Genomic DNA, 21,898 nt, shown 5'->3' on the forward strand with positions numbered 1-21,898 from the left:
TATATATATATATATATATATATATATATATATATATATATATATATATATATATATATATGTGTGTGTGTGTGTGTGTGTGTGTGTGTGTGTACGAGGGCTGTCAAAGTATAGGTCCTTTTCATTTTTTTCAAAAACTATATGGATTTCATTCATATGTTTTACGTCAGACATGCTTGAACCCTCGTGCGCATGCGTGAGTTTTTCCACGCCTGTCAGTGACGTCATCCGCCTGTGAGCACTCCTTGTGGGAGGAGTCGTCCAACCCCTCGTCGGAATTCCTTTGTCTGAGAAGTTGCTGAGAGACTGGTGCTTTGTTTGATCAAAATTTTTTCTAAACCTGTGAGGTACATCGAAGTGGACATGGTTCGAAAAATTAAGCTGGTTTTCGGTGAAAATTTTAACGGCTGATGAGAGATTTTGAGGTGATACTGTCGCTTTAAGGACTTCCCACGGAGTGGGACGTCGCGCAGCGCTCCCAGGCGCCGTCGTCAGCCTGTTTCAAGCTGAAAACCTCCACATTTCAGGCTCTATTGATCCAGGACGTCGTGAGAGAACAGAGAAGTTTCAGAAGAAGTCAGTTTCAGCATTTTATCCTGATATTCCACTGTTAAAGGAGATTTTTTTAATGAAAGATGTGCGGACGGGTCCGCGCGTCGGGATGCAGCCGGCGCGGTGCGGCCAGAAAAAATTTTGATCAAACAAAGCGCCAGTCTCTCAGCAACTTCTCAGACAAAGGAATTCCGACGAGGGGCTGGACGACTCCTCCCACAAGGAGTGCTCACAGGCGAATGACGTCACCGACAGGCGTGGAAAAACTCACGCATGCGCACGAGGGTTCAAGCATGTCTGACGTAAAAACACATGAATGAAATCCATATAGTTTTTGAAAAAAATAAAAAGGACCTATACTTTATTGACAGACCTCGTATATATACTGTCTATAAACAATTGTACGTTCATTAATATGCACTGTTCCTGTCAAATAAACCAATAATGAATGAATGAATTCCAATTGTCAACACAGTCGAGTGACAGTTACACTATGGAGGGAAGGTGAGCCCACACAGATAGGTTTTAAGATGTTTGCGGAAAGAGAATACAGAATGTGAGGAACGGATTGAGAGAGAGAGATTGCTCCAAAGAGCTGGGGTGCATGTGAGCCGGTCACGGTCTTTACTCTTGAAACAGTCAACACTGGACCGGGATTTGATTGAAGGGAATGACTAGGTGTGGCCATGGTGCTAGTACAAGTCACCTGTGAGTTGCTGATGCCATAAAAGTTTAACTACTTACCCTTTGCTGCATGGCGCAGTGTTTCAGTTAACGCATCATCAATAGCATCTGGTAAAATTTCCATCTTGTTGCTGAAGGCTTCTGTCACAAAAACAAAATAAAAAACGGTCTTGTATTTTCCTCTTTTTTAACTGGAGAAACGATAAAATTCTTTTTAATTGCTAACTAAAATTAAATGATGCAGTGAGACACCTTGATAACTTACTCTTCAAAACTCTAGAGAGTGAGAGGCTGCAGGGCTTTCTTCCCTTTCCATCCTTTGAGGCTGACGCCAGCCCACAACAGCCACATCCCAATTTCACCGAGCATCGTCCTGGCAAAGGAGTTCAGCATTGATCCAGATAGCTGTTTCAGCAGATTCACCTATGACAGAGTAAAAAGAAGTATGTGTGCAATGGCAATATGCAACTTTCATGAAAATAACCACTTCTGCAAAAGTGTTAGGAACAATAATTTACCACTGTCCTCCTAAACTCCTGGTCCTCCAGCGTTTTGCTGAATTGGTCCAGCTCCTCCGTTGTTTTAAGTCTGGCCTGCATTATCTCCAATGCAGTCAGCTTCTTCAGCAGCCTGATTCCTCACCAGTAGTTGTAGTATGCGGTCCACCTTTGACTCCAGTCTGTCGAGTCGTTGCTGTGTACCATCTGTTACAAAGTTGCTTCAAGTTTAGTATACATGAAACAGCTACAATGCTGCTGAAAGCAGGAACACGTATATAAACACAACAGAACTACTCGATCAGTTAATAGGCCTCTCATGCAATGAAATTTGTTGACATGGTTGTTTGTATAAATACATTAAGATGGCATCGAGCTGGCAGCTCGGTTATAGAAATGAGTTTGTAGAGGGGCAGCTGGCTCTTATTAACAAATTCCATAAAAACCTGAAACATATCTGTGCCTCTCGTGTGGCCTTTCAAAGGTAAAATGCTCAGCAGTTCTTTTACATTCATGTTGTCAAAAAACATTCTAATAAAAACACATAGCTGAGCCACGTCCACAGTTTCAGTGGATTCATCGAATTGCAGAGAAAAACACTCACATACCTCAATATCATTCCTCAGTTGCCGATCAATATCCTCCGCCATTAACTCGCATCGTCGTGCAACAGACTTTCTTAAGAGCTGCACATCCTGCAGACACGATCTCCTTCTGATTGTTAAAGTCGGCAAAGAGCACATCTGCAGCTTCCACGAAAGCTTCTTTCACAATTTCACCATCCTTGAATGATTTCTTTCTTTTTGCCAGAACACGGCTGGCACGATAAGAAGCTGTGGTTGCAGCCTTACTGGTGGTATTTGTCCGGGGGAAAACGGCCTGTTGTGCTGCAAGCCGGCTTTTAGCCGGGAAGCTAGCATCGTAGCTCTTGTGGATCGTCTTAAAATGCCGCTCCAAATTCCCTTTCTTCGGTAATGCCACGTTTGCATCGCAGATAAGGCAGATGGATTTGCCATTTGAATAAACGAAAAAAATAATCTTCCTCCCACTCTGGATGAAAATGATAAGTTTGGGATCTTTTTCCTCCGCCATTATACGCTCGCGTCAATCTCCACTGTAGCTCCTCACGACCTCTTGACCCTGCGCATGCGCAGATAGAATGAACCGCGGGAGTTCCCCCCATGCGATCGACCGGTCAATCCGGACTAGACTATCATCGGGACGGTAGGCTTACTAAACTATCCCTGAGAATGAAAACTTTCGGAAAATTAAGCAAGTTATAAAATATAAGTGTTAAGAAAGAAAATACAGGAATCACTTTATTTAAATTTACAACAATACCAATTCACCAGCCTTATCAATCAATATATAGATTGATAAGGCTGGTGAATTATGTAGTTAATAGAACGTCCCCTCAACGTAAGTACAACGTTCCAAAGAAACGTCCAAAAACTGTAACAAGTAAACTGTTGTGTGGGCCGCCAGAAGAGGAGGTGCTGCTGGCCCACCACCACCAGATGGCGCCCTGCTTGGAGTGCGGGCTTCAAGCACGAGAGGGCGTCGGAGCAACGGAGAGTGACAGCTGTCATTCATCATCAGCACCAGCTGTCACTCATTCACCACATCACCATAAAAGCCGGACTACAACTCCACCTCCCTGCCGAGAAATCAGCAACCAAGAGGTAACCTTCTCTGCGGTAATTTCTCTGCTACCTGAACTCTTCTTTGCAGCCGTTTGCCCTGTGGTGTACTTGTCAGAGCTGGAGTAAGGGCGTGACCGTGACGACTTCGCATCACGCTCCATATCAGCTAAGTGGTTACACAGGAGCTGCACGAGTGTGTGATTGGAGGTGGAGGTGCTCCCTCCCAAAAAGTACATTTACTGTGAGTGGACTACTGAGTGTGCGGATTCACACTCACCTGGATTTTCTCTGTTCTCTGCCAGCAGTACCAGGTTCGACAGCCGAAGGCAGAGGCCACCTGGGGACTCGGGACTTGGCGGCTCCGGTGTTCTTCAGGCCCGCTGGTGGTGGAAGCTGTGTGGGAATCGGCTCATCTCTCGCCAGAGGTCTTCTATCTTCGAGCCTGCCCACACGTCACCTGGTGTCTCATTGACAATCCATATCTCTGTCTGTATTCCGTTGTGTGTTTTCACAACATTATATTGTTACTGGTTGGCTTATCCATTGTCCGTTCCTTAGCGCCCCCTGTTGTGGGTCCGTGTCACGACACCTTCCCAACATAAACGTTCCTGATGGAAGTTGCCAGGAGGTGGACAGAACGTTCCCAATTGCGCAACGAAAATGTAACCTCCCAGCAACGTTGCAAGGACGTTCCGTGTACGCACTGGAATTAATTAGAATAAGGAAAGTTGTTTGTTTTTTTTTCTCACCTAAATGGATTCAGCACTCACTCCAGTTTATTGTGTGGAATAGTTACACGTTACATTTCAGAGCTTCTAGAATTCAAACATTTTTGTGCAGGTGGTGTTGGGGGGTAATTTTGGGTTTCAGCTTTTTTTGTTTTTCACCACTTTCATCCCTGAATATGAGTTGTGATTCACTTTTGTGCAGATTAAAGTTACTAACTGGGACTCCTGTCTTGTTGCGAGAAAGAAACGAGAATCATCCTCCGTTCTGTTCACACAGCTCCAAATGTTGCACGGCTCTCTGACAAGTCAAGATAGAATGATAGAATTCAGTCTGAATTAATAACTTCAAAGCAAAACACAGTTTTGTTTATTTTTATTTACACTCAACAAAAATATAAATGCAACACTTTTGGTTTTGCTCCCATTTTGTATGAGATGAACTCAATTGACAACCTGATCAACTCTATGCGAAGGAGATGTGTTGCACTGCATGAGGCAAATGGTGGTCACACCCGATACTGACTGGTATCCCCCCCAATAAAACAAAACTGCACCTTTCAGAGTGGCCTTTTATTGTGGGCAGTCTAAGGCACACCTGTGCACTAATCATGGTGTCTAATCAGCATCTTGGTATGGCACACCTGTGAGGTGGGATGGATTATCTCAGCAAAGGAGAAGTGCTCACTATCACAGATTTAGACTGGTTTGTGAACAATATTTGAGGGAAATGGTGATATTGTGTATGTGGAAAAAGTTTTAGATCTTTGAGTTCATCTCATACAAAATGGGAGCAAAACCAAAAGTGTTGCGTTTATATTTTTGTTGAGTGTATGTCCAGAGATCAAGGATACAATGACTAATTTCATATTTATTTACTTTAAGACTCAAGGAAATACATAGAAAACCTGTAAAGCCTACTTTTAGTACAAAATTCACAAGGTATCGATAAGGGAATCGATAAGGAATCGGATCGATAAGCAGACTCGATAATGGCATCGATATCGATAAAACCTTATCAATACCCATCCCTATTGTTGTTGCTATTATTATTAATATATAAATACAAATAAATTAAAAATACAATTTGTAATATATTTGACTCTTTTATGACAACAAATGCTGAGCCATTAATTATTGGGAGGTAAGCTTAGACTTTACTTGTGTGAAGCACCTTGAGGCAGCTTTGTTGTGATTTGATGCTATATAAAATAAACTGAAATTTAAAAATATGTGAGTCCAATCCACCTAGATTAATCTTCTTGCCACAATGCCCAGTTTTATCTCCAACAAATAAGGAAATAAGTGAATAAAATTTTTGATATTTAGAAGTGGGTGTGTCATTCAGAAGTTATTTATGCATTGGTTTGATGCCACTCTGTCCTTCCCCTCATTTGCCTCCAGAGTCACTTTTCCCTCGGGGCACTCAGTAGTTTATTTGCTCTGGAGGTTTTCTGAGAGGTGCACATCAGCTTTAGGAGAGTTTGTTCTGCCTGTTGTCTGTCATCATGTGCTGCCTGCTGGCTGGATGCTGTGGATTTGCACTGATCAGTCTTTCAGGTAACTCTTAAAGCTAAGAAAATCTTTTTATTTAATGACTGAACTGTGAAAATAATGAAAACAAACAGTAGCAAATAATAACTGCATAAAAACCTGCATGTTATTATGTGGAATCTGGTATTAAAGTATGTTTGCAGTGAATTACTTTATATGTTGTGATGTGTGTTTTTGACCACAACTACACTAAATACAAGAGTTTTGCATGTTATTTTTGAGTTTACAGTACCATGACTTCCTGGACATCTGGGGCAATGAGGAAGTTGTCTACCACAATCATTTGTTTAATGCCATTGTTGCACTAACTGAGGGTTAAAAAAAAAAAATATATATATATATATATTTACAGGACATTTAATTTTTCATGTACATCTGTGCCTGAAACGGAAGTTAATATTTGTATATAAACAAATATACATAAATTATAATGTATACAATGTAAATTTTAAAGTAAAGCACCTTTAAAGATCTACATTTTTAGACTGTGTGCATTTCCTTTTTTAAAATTAATCAAGTTTTATATGTTATTATTTTTATATTGTGTGATTACTGCAAATTGCACATCGACAAGAAATACGATATATGTAGGTTTTTTTAAATGAGGTTTATAAATTTATAATTTGTTTTTTAATTGAAAAATCTTCCTATCAATTTTGTCAAAATTATAATGTGTGGACATTACATATAATTTCTGTTGAGCCACTGCTGATGAAATGTCAAATATTGCATTGTTAATAAAATTTTAAAGTGCCTAAAATGATTACACATCTCTACACATTAATCATCGACCAACTTCATTTTAGAATTAATACTCAATTTAAACCATTTATGAACCATAATGCCAAACTTTGTTCAACTTCAAAATTTGACATTTTTCTCTTTTTTAAAAACTGTACATTGATTGTCTTTGGATGACAATGACAATGGTTGTCCTATCACCAATGCAGAGCATAGAGCTCAGCATGCAGTGTGTTTTACTAGTTTCCAGCAATGCATGTGACATTTTAAAGGAAAAATAAATGATTTGTTTTTTCTCCAATTAGATGTTCACTTGCACTTTTGGGACTAAAACAAGCCTACCCATCTCGGCCACTCCTCACCAGCCCTTTCTCCACCCCCTCCCTCCGTTGCACCAAGCAAATGGAAGGACAATTGGTGTCTTGAATTTGGGAAAAGCTAAATGTATGCTCACTTTAGTCCAACCATGTTTGGTCAGAGGGATTTTTAGCACCTGAATGTAGTTTTAGAAGGAATTTACAGAAAGTTACTACAGTCGGTTATCTTGACAAAAATCAGTGAGTACTAGGGGAATGGGCAGTGGTTTCTCAATTGCATTAAGATTATTATTTCGGATTATTCAGACATCTTTCAGTGACGATGCTATGAGCATCACACAGATTAAGGAGAGGTACATACAACCAGTTTAAAGACGTCCGCACAACGGTGGAGAGCGAGCCACGCTCCGGGCGGCCATCAATATGCTGACCAGATCATTCCAAAGTGAACACTGTGGTGATGCGGGACCGTCGTGTGACTATCCGAGAAATTGCAGAAGAGGGGGACATCAGCACGTTTTCGGTACATTCCACTGTGACAGAAGATGTTGCCATGAAAAGAGTGGCGGCGAAATTCTTTCCTGAAGCTTCTGATGGCGGAACAGAAGTGCCTCCGTGTTGAAGTCTCACAGGACATGTTGTGACATGCCCACCTCTTCCACAATTTCTCGGATAGTCACACGACTGAAAAGTCACCGAAAGCCGTCTGAATCATCCGAATGGTTTCCACCTGGCTGTCGCCCAGTTTCTGGTAAAATTTGATGCAGCGCTGCTCCAGTCGTTCCGTCTTTTTCCTTGAAATGAAAATCCGCCGAGCGCACAACACACGTCCCACACAAAGGCTGCTTACCAGAAAATGACGCAATCGACAGGCGTGAAAAAGTTCACGCATGCGCAAGAAGGTTCAAGGTTGGCTCATGCAAGCACACGTGATTCAAATCCATCAGGTTTTTGAAAAAAATAAAAAGGTCTGATACTTTTCTAACAGACCTCGTATAACTAAATTTTAACATATAAAATAGGTATTTTAGCTGCTAAGTTGCAGGTTTAACATCTATTGCACATATTTTGTAACTGGAAACTATACTTGCACTTATCTGTGCATCCACGGGCGTGTTGGTCTAACAAAGAAGTGTGGTCAGGCACAGTGCTGCTGCTTTGCTATGGTAAGGCAGCAGACTTACCAAAGTGACTGCACTATAATGCAGCAAAAACCTGGACCTAAAGTCGAGCATAGAAGTTGGATGGATGGACACAGAGGAAGAACAGGTGTTGCAGGAATGAGATGCTTCATTCACCTCAGGCAGCTTTGGTGGCAGATCTAGTTTGACTCTTACGCTTTGTACGAAGATGCATTTCCTCTCCAGAACATATCTCATTGAGTCCGCTAACTAAAAAGCAATACTCCAGTTCCAAGTGCACAGCACTCTTACAGGTAGTGACAAATGACAATCCGATTGATTTAAATCGTGTTACACCCAAGACTAAACCCCTCTGTATCATCTACCTTACTTTGCGCTGAGTTAATTCTCTCCAAATGCACTTCTGCAATGCTGTTTAGAACGTGCACTATGGACATAAATCCCTGAATGTGTGTTCATTTTTTTTAAGACTTTTTATAAGCTCATCAAAAAGTGTTAATAACCAGCACTGCATATGTTTATTTTCTTCATCAAGTAATCAATTAATTCTTTTTTCATCTGCTCAGTGGCCATCAATACCTCAGTGATCACCCAGTTACCCCGCGTCATCCGCAAGAAAGCCAGCCAAAGTCTGTCTATTAACTGCCGTTTTAATATAATGACGGCAACACATGTAGAGTGGTACAAGGCCTCTTCGTTTGACGCAGATGAAAATGAACGGACCAAAGTAACAGCAGGTGGCAGGATTGATATTTTTGCTGGCAATCAGACAAAACACCCCTCCCTCTACTTCAGTCATCTGAATAAGGAGGACAGTGGAGCATATTTCTGCAAGACAGATGATAAATGGGGAACTGGAACTGAAGTGGAAGTTGTCAGTAAGTGAGACGTTTCATCTGATCCAGTCTGTATGAAAATCTGTTTGGTTCATTTTATTTAAGCCTTTTGCCATTACATGTCATACATACTTACTTGTCAAAAAAAAAAAAAAAACCCCACTAGCAAACACCTTTTGCTCATTTTGCAGCATACACGAATGTGGTGGACAGAGTGAACAGGAGCAATATAAAGGACGGTCTGATTATTTTCCAGGCCATACTGTTGGCCATGTTTCTTGCTGCTGCACTGCTACGCAACCAACAACTGGTGAGAAAAAAGATGGAAGAAATGTGCACTAACTGCCTTTAGCAGGACTTAGGTCACAGGAAAGGGATTGTTAATTATCTATGTCATGTACAACACTGTATAACCTCAAGAGAAACCACACAAATGTTCTTGGTTTGTGCTGCTCACTTTACACACTGTATGTTATAAAACTAAATTAACATATTTACCAGTGAAAAGAGAAGCCTGAATTTGGCTTGTAGTTTGTGTAATTTCATACACTGTTAGAAAATCTATGGTTTTAACATCTGTATTAAATTTTTCCACCCCATGCTTTGATATTTCATGAAAAACTGAGTTAGTATAATAAACACTTGAAACTTTCACGGAAAGGTCTTAAACAATTTTGATGCCCCATAATTCCATGTCTTACCAAGTGTTCTTCGATAAATGATGTAATAAATGGCAGGAAAAAAACAATGTCTGCACATGACATTTATTGTACTTTTTAAATTTTTCTACTCTGTCTTAAACTGCTGTTTATGTTCCATTTTTAACAGACTGAAAAGAAGGAGAGTGACTATGATGAGCCTCAAACTGATCACATCTATGAGGTGTGTTATTATTCATTCAAACATCACTTCTTTAAAGCTCATGCTGCACAGCTTACATCTGAATACAATGAAAACACCACAGTTCGTGCATATAATACACAACTATTATGCAAAAGTCTTAAGCACCCTTGTGCTGCTTTTAAAAAAATTGAGAGATTTTTCTCTATTTTATGAAAGAAATTAGGATATTAAAGAAAACATTTGACTTTTTATGAAAAAAAGACCTTATAGGGTTACAGTGGCAGCCCAATGCATGATTCTACAAATAATAATAAAAAAAATCAATAAATAATCAACTCATCAACATGATGTTTTTCTACTGCATGCACCATTTACAAAAAAGAGTTTAGTTTAAAATTTAAAAGGTAGTCACATGAGCTATAGTTATTTGGTTTAGTCTTTAATGACTAGCATTGTTGTTTGTTAATTGTTTGACATGTTGGATCTTCATTATTTTTGCAACATCTTTGGTTTATGATTTTTCAAAAAACGTTGACACTTATTTCCATACTGTAGTGCATATGTGACATGCAAATGGCTTCTTTCTCCATTGAAGATTGTGCTCACAACCAGTCTTCAGTGGAGAAGGAAACAAATTTTATATATACCATTACGGTGTGTGTATACCACAATGATTTATAAACAGTTGTCTGCAAATGTTTGGGGGCCCTGATAATTTTCATGATTTTCCTTTATAAATCATTGGTTGTCTGGATCAGAAATATCAGTTAAATATATCATATAGCAGACGAACACACTGATATTTGAGAAGTGGAATGAAGTCTCTAGTATTTACAGAAAGTGTGCAATAATTATTTAAACAAAATTGAGCAGTTACATAAATTTGGGTACCCTTGTAATTTTACTGATTTGAATACATTCAGCATTAATTACTGGAACACAAAATTGGTTTGGTAAACTCATTGACCCTTGACCTCATACAGGTGAATCCAATCATGAGAAACGGTATTTAAGGTAGCCATTTGCAAATGTTTCCCCTCTTTGCATCTCTTTTAATGAGTGGCAACATGGGAGCCTCTAAACAACTCTCAGATGACCCAAAAACAAAGATTGCTCAACATCATGGTTTAGGGGAAGGATGCAAAAAGCTATCTCACAGATTTCAGCTGTCAATTTCCACTGTGGGGAACATAGTGAGGAAATGGAAGACTGCAGGCACAGTACTAGTTAAGGCCCGAAGTGGCAGGCCAAGAAAAATCTCAGATAAGATGAAACAAAGGATGGTGAGAACAGTCATAGTCAAACCACAGACCTGCTCCAAAGACCTACAACATGATCTTGCTGCAGATAGTGTCTCTCTGCATAGTTCAACTGTACAGCTAACTTTGCACAAAGAGATGCTGTATGATGCTGTAATGCAGAGGAAGCCTTTTTTTTGCGTACACGCCACAAACAGAGTTGCTTGAGGTATGCTAAAGCACATTTGGACAAGCCAGCATCATTTTGAAATAAGGTGCTGTGGACTGATGAAACTAAAATTGAGTTATTTGGACATAACAAGGAGTGGTATGCATGGCTGAAAAAGAACACAGCATTCCAAGAAAAATGCTTGCTACCTACAGTGAAATTTGGAGGTGGTTCCATCATGCTGTGGGGCTGTGTGGCCAGGTCAGCTACTGGGAATCTTGTTAAAGTGGAGGGTCACATGGATTCCAGTCAATATCAGCAAATTCTTGAGAACAATGTTCATGAATCAGTGACAAAGTTGAAGTTGCGCCGGTGTCGCTGACCGACCGGTCTCCCTAAAAATCAGCCCCTCGATGATGCGGTTCACAGATTAACACCTCCTTTCTGCTTTAAACTGCACTCCAGTCATCATCTGTCTCAGCGACAGATATCTGAAGCTTTTGTACAACAATCATTTCCGCATAAATTCAGCATTATTTCATCATAAAAGGTGGTGGAAGCGATCAGAGTGCCCCGGCTAAAGGAGCTGCTCGCTGATGCGTTCACTGCGTGTCAGTCATTTTAAAGCATCACGAAATTTCCTTGAGTTTCTGCTTAAAAAACAGCCTTGTTTCTGCTTAAAACTGACTTTAGAATGGTTTAAGAGGTTTTACCTTTATCATCTGATGATTAATAATCCCATTAATCCATTTGATTGCTTTGGGTAAAGAGACGCCATCTCAAACGTGCTGCTGTGGTCCAAAATGATGCATGCACAGATGCAAAAGGCAGACCGATTGTTAGGGGCGGACCGTTCGGTCTGTGACACTGGGGCTGGATCTTTCAACAAGACAACGACCCTAAACACTGCTCAAAATCTACTGAGGCATTCATGCAGAGGGACAAGTACAACTTTCTGGAATGGCCATCTCAGTCCCCAGACCTGAATATTATTGAAAATCTGTGGTGTGATTTTAAGCGGGCTCTCCATGCTCGGAAACCAACAAACCTGAGATGTTTTGTAAAGACGAATGGTCCAAAATACCTTCAACCAGAATCCAAACTCTCATTGGAAGCTATAGGAAGCCTAATTTTGTTTAAATAATTATTGCACACTTTCTGTAAATCCTATAAACTTCATTTCACTTCTCAAATATCACTGTGTTTGTCTGCTATATGATATATTTAACTGAAATCGCTGGTCCAAACAACCAATGATTCAATGATCCAAAATCATGGAAATCATCAGGGGTGCCCAAACTTTTACATACAACTGTTTAACAGTGATACTGTAATTTTAACATTAAAAAATAAAATTTGAATGTAGAACTAAAATTGAAACCATTTGAATCCAAAGTGAGGCCCATGTGTTTCCTTGGGGGGGGGGGGGTGTTCTTTCGAGCTACTGCCTGAGCTATGGCAATGTGCGTCTGTTCAAAAATGGATTACTAATATACACATTAAAGGGGTCACAGTGTGTAAGTTGGAGTTTCTCTACCTTTTACAGTTAAATCTATTTGGGGGTTTATGTTAAACATCCAAACAAACCATTTCTGCATGAAAAAAACTTACTATTAACAAATTTTAGGTCTGAAAGAGCTTGTTTTAGACTTACGTGGCATATGTCACAAAAGCACATATGTCTGTGTCTGATGAAGCACGCCCACTGAGCCAGTCTCCACTCTTTGTGACACACCCGCCAGCCTTACATGGCAGTCTTAAGCTGTGTACATATTATTGCATCAAGATCAGGCTTGTCTGCATCTTCTTTGTTATTGTATACGTGTTGTGCAATGCAAAACCGCACTGTGTTGAAAGGTCAAATTTGTTGAACTTTGACCTCACTCTGCACTGACTTTTATGCAAGCACCAAATGAAAACCGAGTGACTGTGCTTATACTCGCGTAGAAGCTAAAGTGATTTACATATATGTCGTAATTTGCATAACTGTGTAAGCATTCTTTAATTTGAATGAATGAATTTGCAAATGGAAATGTCATCTGTCTCGTGTTGCTTAGTTTATTATGAAAAAATACTTTGAAGTCTGAAAAAAATGCAGCTAATGTAGTCAAGCTAGCAAGCTAATGGCATGGCTAATGCTAGCAACCGACTTCTGGGGAAGCAGAGCAGTTCAATATATAGTGCGCAAGACCACAATGTGGTAAATGTATACATTTCTCCTCCTCACCACAGTGTGTATATACGAGGTCTATTAGAAAAGTATCCGACCTTATTATTTTTTTCAAAAACCATATGGATTTGAATCACGTGTGATTACATCAGACATGCTTGAACCCTCGTGGGCATGCAAGAGTTTTTTCACGCCTGTCGGTTATGTAATTCGCCTGTGGGCAGTCTTTGAGTGAGGAGTGGCCCACCCTCTCGTCGATTTTTTTTCATTGTTTAGGAATGGATCAGAGACTGCTGCTTTGTTTGATCAAAATTTTTTCAAAACTAAGGCACAACTGAGTGGACACCATTCGATAAATTCAGCTGGTTTTCGGTAAAAATTTTAACGGCTGATGAGAGATTTTGGTCTGGTAGTGTCGCTTTAAGGACAGCCCACGTCGTCTGACGGCGATCTGCGCTTCGAGGCAGCAGCGTCTCGCCGTTTCAAGTTGAAAACTTCCACATTTCATGCTCTGTTGACCCAGGAAGTCGTCAGAGAACAGAGAACTTTCAGAAGAAGTCGGCATGAGGAGTTTATTCGGACATTCCATTGTTAACGGACATTTTGTAATGAAAGAACGTGCGGGCAGAGTCGCATGTCGGGCCAGACCCGACCGCGGGGGGTTGCGACAGGAAAAACACCTCCATTGGAAACCTTAATGGGCAAGTTGGAACATGCCCAAGCTGTTAAACAATTTCTCAGTTACTCACTTGTTGAAAGCCATCAAAAGCCGCCTGAATTTTACAAATGGTTTTCAACACGGAGGTGTTTTTCCTGTCGCAGCGCACACAGATTCAGATTAAGCCTTAAATTAGGATGTTTTCAGGTCGAAACAGGCCGACGACGGCGCCTGGAAGCTTCCGTGGGAAGTCCTTACAGCGACAGAAACACCTCATAATCTCTCATCAGCTGTTAAACTTTTCACCGAAGACCAGCTAAATTTCTCGAATAGTGTCCACTCGGATATTCCTCACAGGTCCAGAAAAAAATTTTGATAAAGCAACGTGCGCCGTCTCGAGCAGCGTGTGAAACAAAGGAATTCAGCCGAGATGGCTGAACCACATCTCACTCAAGGCCTGCCCACAGGGAAATGTCACCGACACGCGTGAAAAAACTCACGCATGCGCACGAGGGTTCAAGCATGATTGGTGTAATCGCACGTCATTCAAATCCATATAGTTAAAAAAAAAATAAAAGTGTCGGTTTCTTATCTAATAGACCTCGTATATTGAACAAACCCTCTGTGAAATCACCCAGAGGTTTTCTGATTTGAAGCTCATATAGTGAGACTCTGGGTTTCACCATGTTGAGGTCCCACCCAACCCATAAGTGGGTAACTGTGGGCATGTCCATGCCTGACCTGGGCGGGGATGAAAGAGTCCCGAACATGCCCCCATCTCAGAGTTTCTGAACAAGCTAAAGCTAACAGGCTAAGCTAGATTTTCCTGTTTTCTGAACACACATGTCTGTGGACTGGGCAGTGGCATTTACAGTAGGTGATAGCATTAAAAATTATAATGTGGGTATTGCCTAGTGGAACAAACATCACAAAACTATGATACCTGCTAATAGTGCTAATGGTGCTATCATACTGTACAAAAAAAGCATGAAAATCTCACTCAACAAAACTACTGAAGTATAGATTTTATCAAGGGTCTGCACAACAAGCCACATTATTTGCGATATTTGGAGTTAAATGCTCAGATAGGACACATGTTCAGTCCACAACAACCAGAAGCCTCAACTAGTGGGGGCTGTGGACTCAGCTCTGAGGGACACACTAACTGTCACTCAAAGCCCCCCCCCCCATGATTCATAATGTTGTGGCTTACAATATCTTCAACTCATGAGTTGGTACCAAATGAAATTGTGTTAACTTTTACACCATTCATTAAACGTTTATTTCTGCTCTAAAGTTGGACATGTTAACATAGGGATCCACATTAAATAACTCCCCAGCCTCCAGTGGTATAGTACTGCTCCTTAATCACATTATGTGCTTATTCTGCATATATTATTTGCAATCCAGTGATTCTTTCTTCCTTTTAAGAGGTTCTGAATAAGCTGTCTACAAATGAATGCTAACGTTAGCTAGCTTCTAATTTTTGCCTTTAGTTAAAATTTAACTGTCATGCTCTAGCTGAAGCTAACATTTGCCTTATCTAACATTTCTTTCTTTCTTTAATATTTATTTCATTAATTTAAAAGAAAAACAGAAAAGCAAAAACAAAGCACCACAATACCAGAATGAAAAGGAGCAGAAAGAACAAGTCTTATGATTTCTGCCCCTTTTAACAATACAATCTTTCAATATCCAGCATCATAGTCAACATTATTTAACAGATTGCATTTCTTTAACTTGTCACATACCACTGACCCATTTCATAATTATGACCATTAATTAATAGATTACATCTCTGACAGGTTACATTTAAACTTAAGACACTCCAAACATTATTAACAGTTTACCTTTTTTTTTTTTTACTTTCTTGCAGCCCACTGACTTATTTCATAGTTTCATACTTACTTAATACATCTAATTTAATACGTTTTTAAATAATTTAAGCGACCTTAATTCTTTAATTTCTTTATTAAGATTGTTCCATAATTTGACACCATTTACTGCAATACTCCTTTCCTTTACTTTGGTTCTAAATCTAAAGACTTCTATTCCTTTTAATTTATAACTACTTACTCTTTTTTCAAACATATTTTGAATGTTTGTTGGTAAAGTATTTTTATTAACTTGGTACATTGTTTGTAATATTTTCAAGTCAACTAAATCATGAAATTTAAGTACCCTATACTTAATAAACAATGGATTAGATGGATCTCTAAAACCACTGTTACTAATCACTTTTAAAGCTTTTTTCTGCAAAATAAATAAAGGTTGTATATGGGTTGTATATGTTGAACCCCAGATTTCTACACAATAAGTTAAATATGGGACAATCAATGAATTGTACAATGTTAATAAACCATAACTATTTAATGAATATTTTACTTTATGCAAAACAGCAATGGCTTTCGCTATTTTTCCTTTTATGTAATTTATGTGTGACTTCCATGTAAGATCTTCATCAATCATGACTCCTAAAAATTTCGTTTCTTTTACCCTTTGTATATCCATTCCATCTATTTGTAATGACACATTATTTTTTTCGCTCTATCATTAAACAATGTAAAATTTGTCTTATTAATATTCAGTGACAATCTGTTTATATCAAACCAATGTTTAACTTTTTCCAACTCTGTATTTATCACTTGTGCTAATTCCTGTATATCTGATCCAGAGTAAAACAGCGTTGTAACATCAGCAAATAAAATGCTGCCAAGCACATTGGATACATTCACAAAATCATTGATATACAAAATAAACAGTTTGGGTCCAAGTACCGATCCTTGTGGTACTCCATAAATAATGTTACACAATTCTGATTTGGTATTATTTATCTGAACAAACTGTTTTCTATTTTCTAAGTAGCTTTTTACCCACTGATGTGCAACACCTCTTATTCCATATTGTTGTAACTTGTGAAGCAATCTTGAGTGGTCTATAACATCAAAAGCCTTTTTCAGGTCGATAAAAATACTTACAAAATAATCCTTATTATCTATTGTTGTTATTTTCTCTATTAGTTCCATAATTGCCTAGCTGTTGAATGTTTTGTTCTAAATCCATAGAGCATTATTTAAAATATGATGTTTCATAATAAATGTATCCAATCTTGTCACAAAAACTTTTTTCCATAATTTTAGAAAACTGTGGAAGCAATGATACTGGCCTGTAATTAGAAAAATTATGTTTGTCTCCATTTTTATATAATGGGACTACCTTAGCAATTTTCATTTCATCTGGAAAAATCCCAGTTGACAGAGACAGATTACAAATATAAGTAAATGGTTCAGTAACAATTTCTATTATACTTTTTACAGTCATCATGTCTAAATCTTCATGGTCAGTTGATCTTTTGCTTACACAGTTTTTTACAATATTTGTTAGTTCATCTTTTTCCACATTGTCCAGGAAAATATTATTGACCGTATTTACCAATGTATGTAATTTATCTTCTATTATTGGTTTATTTCCCACCAGACTTGATCCTACATTTGAAAAATAATCATTAAACCCATTTGCAACTTCTTTTATATCATATATCTCTTTATTTTCCTTAACAAAGTAATTTGGAATAGTTGCTTTCGCTCCATCACTATCAATCACACTTTTTATAATTCCCCATGTTACCCTCATATACTCAACAAAAATATAAACGCAACACTTTTGGTTTTGCTCCCATTTTGTATGAGATGAACTCAAAGATCTAAAACTTTTTCCACATACACAATATCACCATTTCCCTCAAATATTGTTCACAAACCAGTCTAAATCTGTGATAGTGAGCACTTCTCCTTCGCTGAGATAATCCATCCCACCTCACAGGTGTGCCGTACCAAAATGCTGATTAGACACCATGATTAGTGCACAGGTGTGCCTTAGACTGCCCACAATAAAAGGCCACTCTGAAAGGTGCAGTTTTGTTTTATTGGGGGGGATACCAGTCAGTATCTGGTGTGACCACCATTTGCCTCATGCAGTGCAACACATCTCCTTCGCATCATCCGTGAAGAGAACACCTCGCCAACGTGCCAAACGGCAGCGAATGTGAGCATTTGCCCACTCAAATCGGTTACGATGACGAACTGAAGTCAGGTTGAGACCCCGATGAGGACGACGAGCATGCAGATGAGCTTCCCTGAGACGGTTTCTGACAGTTTGTGCAGAAATTCTTTGGTTATGCAAACCGATTGTTCCAGCAGCTGTCTGAGTGGCTGGTCTCAGACGATCTTGGAGGTGAACATGCTGGATGTGGAGGTCCTGGGCTGGTGTGGTTACACGTGGTCTGCGGTTGTGAGGCTGGTTGGATGTACTGCCAAATTCTCTGAAACGCCTTTGGAGACGGCTTATGGTAGAGAAATGAACATTCAATACATGAGCAACAGCTCTGGTTGACATTCCTGCTGTCAGCATGCCAATTGCACGCTCCCTCAAATCTTGCAACATCTGTGGCATTGTGCTGTGTGATAAAACTGCATCTTTCAGAGTGGCCTTTTATTGTGGACAGTCTAAGGCACACTTGTGCACTAATCATGGTGTCTAATCAGCATCTTGATATGGCACACCTGTGAGGTGGGATGGATTATCTCAGCAAAGGAGAAGTGCTCACTATCACAGATTTAGACTGGTTTGTGAACAATATTTGAGAGAAATGGTGATATTGTATATGTGGAAAAAGTTTTAGATCTTTGAGTTCATCTCATACAAAATGGGAGCAAAACCAAAAGTGTTGCATTTATATTTTTGTTGAGTGTATTATCTTTACTCTTATTTAGTTGTTCACTGTAATGATCTTTTTTTTTGTTTCCTAATTATTGTTAATAGTTTATTTTTATATTTTTTGTATTTATGTTCTGATTCCTTTGTTTGCAATTTTAAAAAGCACCTGTATAAATAGTTTTTCTTTGCACAAGCATTTTTTATTCCCTTTGTCAGCCATGGTTTATTTACTCTTTTCTTACTAATTTCAATTAATTTACAATTTTTATTGTATGATTTCATCAATATTTTCATAAATGAGTTATATGCTACATTAACATCACTGACATAAACTTCTTCCCAATTTAGATTTTTAAGGTCATATTTTAAATGCCTCTAAGGCTTTTACTGACTTATCTCTTTTAAAGTTTATAACAGTTTTTTTGTTGTACCTATTTTTATATTTAAATATTGAAAAAATTGGTAAATGATCGCTAATATCTGTCATGAAGATCCCATTCTTGATCATTTCATCTGTTCTGTTTGTAAATATATTATCGATTACCGTTGCACTTTGCGATGTAATTCTGGTTGGTTTTGTTAGCAAGGGGAATAACCCCAAACTATACATTGAATTCACAAAATCACTTAATCTTTGGCAACTGGAGCTTTCTATGTTAATGTTAAAGTCCCCACACATAAAAAGCGTTTTGTTTTTAATTTGATGGAATAATTCAATTATTTTATCTGTAAATTTCACAACACAAGAATCTGGTGCTCTGTATACACAAGTGATTAGAATATTCTTAGATGTTTCATGTACAAGTTCCACTGTTACAATTTCTATGACATCATTCATAATTGTCATTTCTTCAACAATTGTACACATCAGATCTGTTTTTGTTTACAGAGCAATACCACCGCCTTTTTTATATCTTCTGTTTACAAAATACAGCTCATATCCCTCCATTTGAACTTCATCCATGAGATCATCTTTAAGCCAAGATTCAGTGATTGCAACAATACTAAATCTATTTTTAAACTGATTTAAATAATCTTTTATTTGTGACATTTTACAATACAAGCTTCGGCTGTTTACATGTATGAGTGACAGGGTATCTTCTGCAATTTTTTCACTATTCAGCTGTTCTACCGTATAATACTCACAACCAATCATTTTTAAGTCAAATATACTTTCATCAATATTAGTGTCTATGTAATATATTTTATCATCTGTTTCCATGTTTGATTTGATTTTTTGTTGGTCCAATTACCAACAGACGTCATATTTAATTGTCTATTCAGGTCTGTATTTCGTAAGGTCCTCCATGTTTTTGATTTGTATACCATTTGTTCCTTCTTTTACTCTAATCCACACCCTACAATTCCAGACCCATGTAGCAACAATATGTTTCTGTTTTCTTAGTAGTCTTGCTTCCCTAGCAATATCTGCATTATTTTTCGTTAGATGCTCATTTATATAGACACTGTTCCTTTCAAATTCTTTGCCTGTCTTAATAATTCATTTTTATATTTTCTGCTTGTAAATCGTATAACAATGTTAGATAGTTTATTTTTTCTATCTTTAGTTGGAATAGTATAACAGTCTGATATCGTGTCTTGACGGATGGCAACACCTTTTTGATATAAAAAAATTTGTAACTTGTTCCAATGATTGTCGTTCTTCAGGTGGTGCATCCTCCCCACTAGCTCCACCAGAATCCACCACCCTTGCATATGTCCGATGTTTTGTTTCTAATCCAGATATTATAACATCATCTTTTCTAGTGAATTGTTCAAGTTAATCTACACGTTGCTCAAGTTTCTTAATGATCTTGTCCTTCTCTTTAACCAGATTTTGGAGTTCTTTAATCTCCACCATCAGTTTGTCTAAATTGGATATGTCTTTTGATATACGGTTTAATGAGGTCTTTATCTCCTCTATATCTTCATCGAGTTTATCTGTTTTCCTGGGTGGTGCCATGCTGACTATCGTGGCTCAGTATGGCCACTATTGACAATTCTCACCAGTAGCCTCCACCACCACAGGTCTGGTAGCCGCACACCAACCCTCCCCGTTGGCAACCTTGATCACGGCCGCCCCCATTAGATAACTAATATTATGCAAGGACCTCCCAAATCCCCCAAACCCTTTTAAAACAACCCAGAGACAAAGCCGGATTCATGCTACTTTACGTTGGTATTTGACTGACATGCTTTCTTGACAAGCATCACTTGTTTTCTGTTCTTCCTCATCAAAAACTCATTGGAGCGACAGCATTACATGCTATTTTTATCTGAGAAAGTACACAAGTAAATCCAGCTAACCTGATGTTTGATAGCCATGCTAGCATCTGAACAACATTTTAAAAAGAAAACATTTTGTTCCCACACAAACCAGAACAAATCTAATTATGTTAAAATTCACATTCATCCCCTGAATTTGTGAGTGGCAGATCTAACCAGTGTCCTGCATTGTGGTTGAAACGCTCTCTACTGTGACATTTAGCACGTTGTTTTGCTTGTATCTCTGACTCATCTGCACAGTATGCAAATGTAGGCTGCAATTATACACCAATAATTGTGATTTTTCATGCTAATTTCTGTGTTTTCATCTCGTAGTTGCAGAATGTATGAATGTACAGGGTCCCCAAACCTAAACAGACATACTGAGCAAATAAAAAGATGCAAACTGTTCAACGTAATGTGTTTGATTTAGGGTTTGGCGATCGAGACAACTGGTAAGGATCTGTATGAGGACCTCTGTCTTTACGCCCAGGCTGAAGAAACTGAGGCCCCCTGGAAGTGAGACAGTCCACCGCTGAGCTGTGCCTCACTGTGTCTGCAGATGCAGAAGGACTTCTTGGGTGTTACAAATGTGTTTGGTGGAACAGTGGAACTGATGTGGCTGGATTTCTTTTTGATGCTTTGACTGTTTTGTTATTTCGGGGGGGGGGGGGGGGGCGTTCTTTTGGTACAGTGAGGAAAATAAGTATTTGAACACCCTGCGATTTTGCAAGTTCTCCCACTTAGAAATAATGGAGGGGTCTGAAATTTTCATCTTAGGTGCATGTCCACTGTGAGAGACATAATCTAAAAAAAAAAAAAATCTGGAAATCACAATGTATGATTTTTTTAATAATTTATTTGTATGTTACTGCTGCAAATAAGTATTTCAACACCTGTGAAAATCAATGTTAATATTTGGTACACTAGCATTTGTTTGCAATTACAGAGGTCAAACGTTTCATGTAGTTTTTCACCAGGTTTGCACACACTGCAGCAGGGATTTTGGCCTATTCCTCGACACAGATCTTCTCTAGATCAGCCAGGTTACTGGGCTGTTGCTGAGAAACACGGAGTTGGAGCTCCCTCCAAAGATTTTCTATTGGGTTTAGGTCTGGAGACTGGCTAGGCCACTCCAGAACCTTGAT

General features: G+C 38.7%; 1 protein-coding gene and 1 long non-coding RNA gene across 3 annotated transcripts; one reads left to right on the top strand and one right to left on the bottom strand.

The window, feature by feature from the left end:
• Nucleotides 1-1,317: 1,317 nt before the first annotated feature.
• On the bottom strand, nt 1,318-2,550 carry LOC117530289. The gene is made up of 4 exons (XR_004566290.1): nt 2,342-2,550; nt 1,755-1,940; nt 1,502-1,659; nt 1,318-1,377 (listed from the first exon to the last, which is right to left on the bottom strand). It is a non-coding gene; the product is annotated as an uncharacterized LOC117530289 (long non-coding RNA).
• Nucleotides 2,551-5,516: 2,966 nt separating this feature from the next.
• On the top strand, nt 5,517-21,370 carry cd79b (CD79b molecule, immunoglobulin-associated beta). Of its 2 annotated transcripts, none has more exons than XM_034194053.1 (5): nt 5,517-5,661; nt 8,422-8,733; nt 8,883-9,001; nt 9,520-9,573; nt 21,184-21,370. In XM_034194053.1, the coding sequence occupies exons 1-5, from the start codon at nt 5,610-5,612 to the stop codon at nt 21,271-21,273; spliced, it is 627 nt and encodes a 208-aa protein (XP_034049944.1). In that variant the 5' UTR covers nt 5,517-5,609; the 3' UTR covers nt 21,274-21,370. The 2 variants fall into 2 exon arrangements, with proteins under 2 accessions (XP_034049944.1, XP_034049945.1); XM_034194054.1 differs by having other exon boundaries at nt 8,898-9,001; nt 9,517-9,573.
• The last annotated feature ends 528 nt before the right edge of the window (nt 21,371-21,898 follow it).

This window comes from Thalassophryne amazonica, chromosome 18 (assembly GCF_902500255.1).
Source record: "Thalassophryne amazonica chromosome 18, fThaAma1.1, whole genome shotgun sequence".
Classification (NCBI taxonomy): Eukaryota; Metazoa; Chordata; class Actinopteri; order Batrachoidiformes; family Batrachoididae; genus Thalassophryne; species Thalassophryne amazonica.

Coding starts and splice junctions, on each gene's coding strand:
- cd79b (XM_034194053.1), top strand. CDS start 5,610: ATGTGCTGCCTGCTGGCTGGATGCTGTGGATTTGCACTGATCAGTCTT. Junction 5,662..8,421: donor TGCACTGATCAGTCTTTCAG/GTAACTCTTAAA, acceptor TCATCTGCTCAG/TGGCCATCAATACCTCAGTG. Junction 9,002..9,519: donor TGCTACGCAACCAACAACTG/GTGAGAAAAAAG, acceptor CATTTTTAACAG/ACTGAAAAGAAGGAGAGTGA.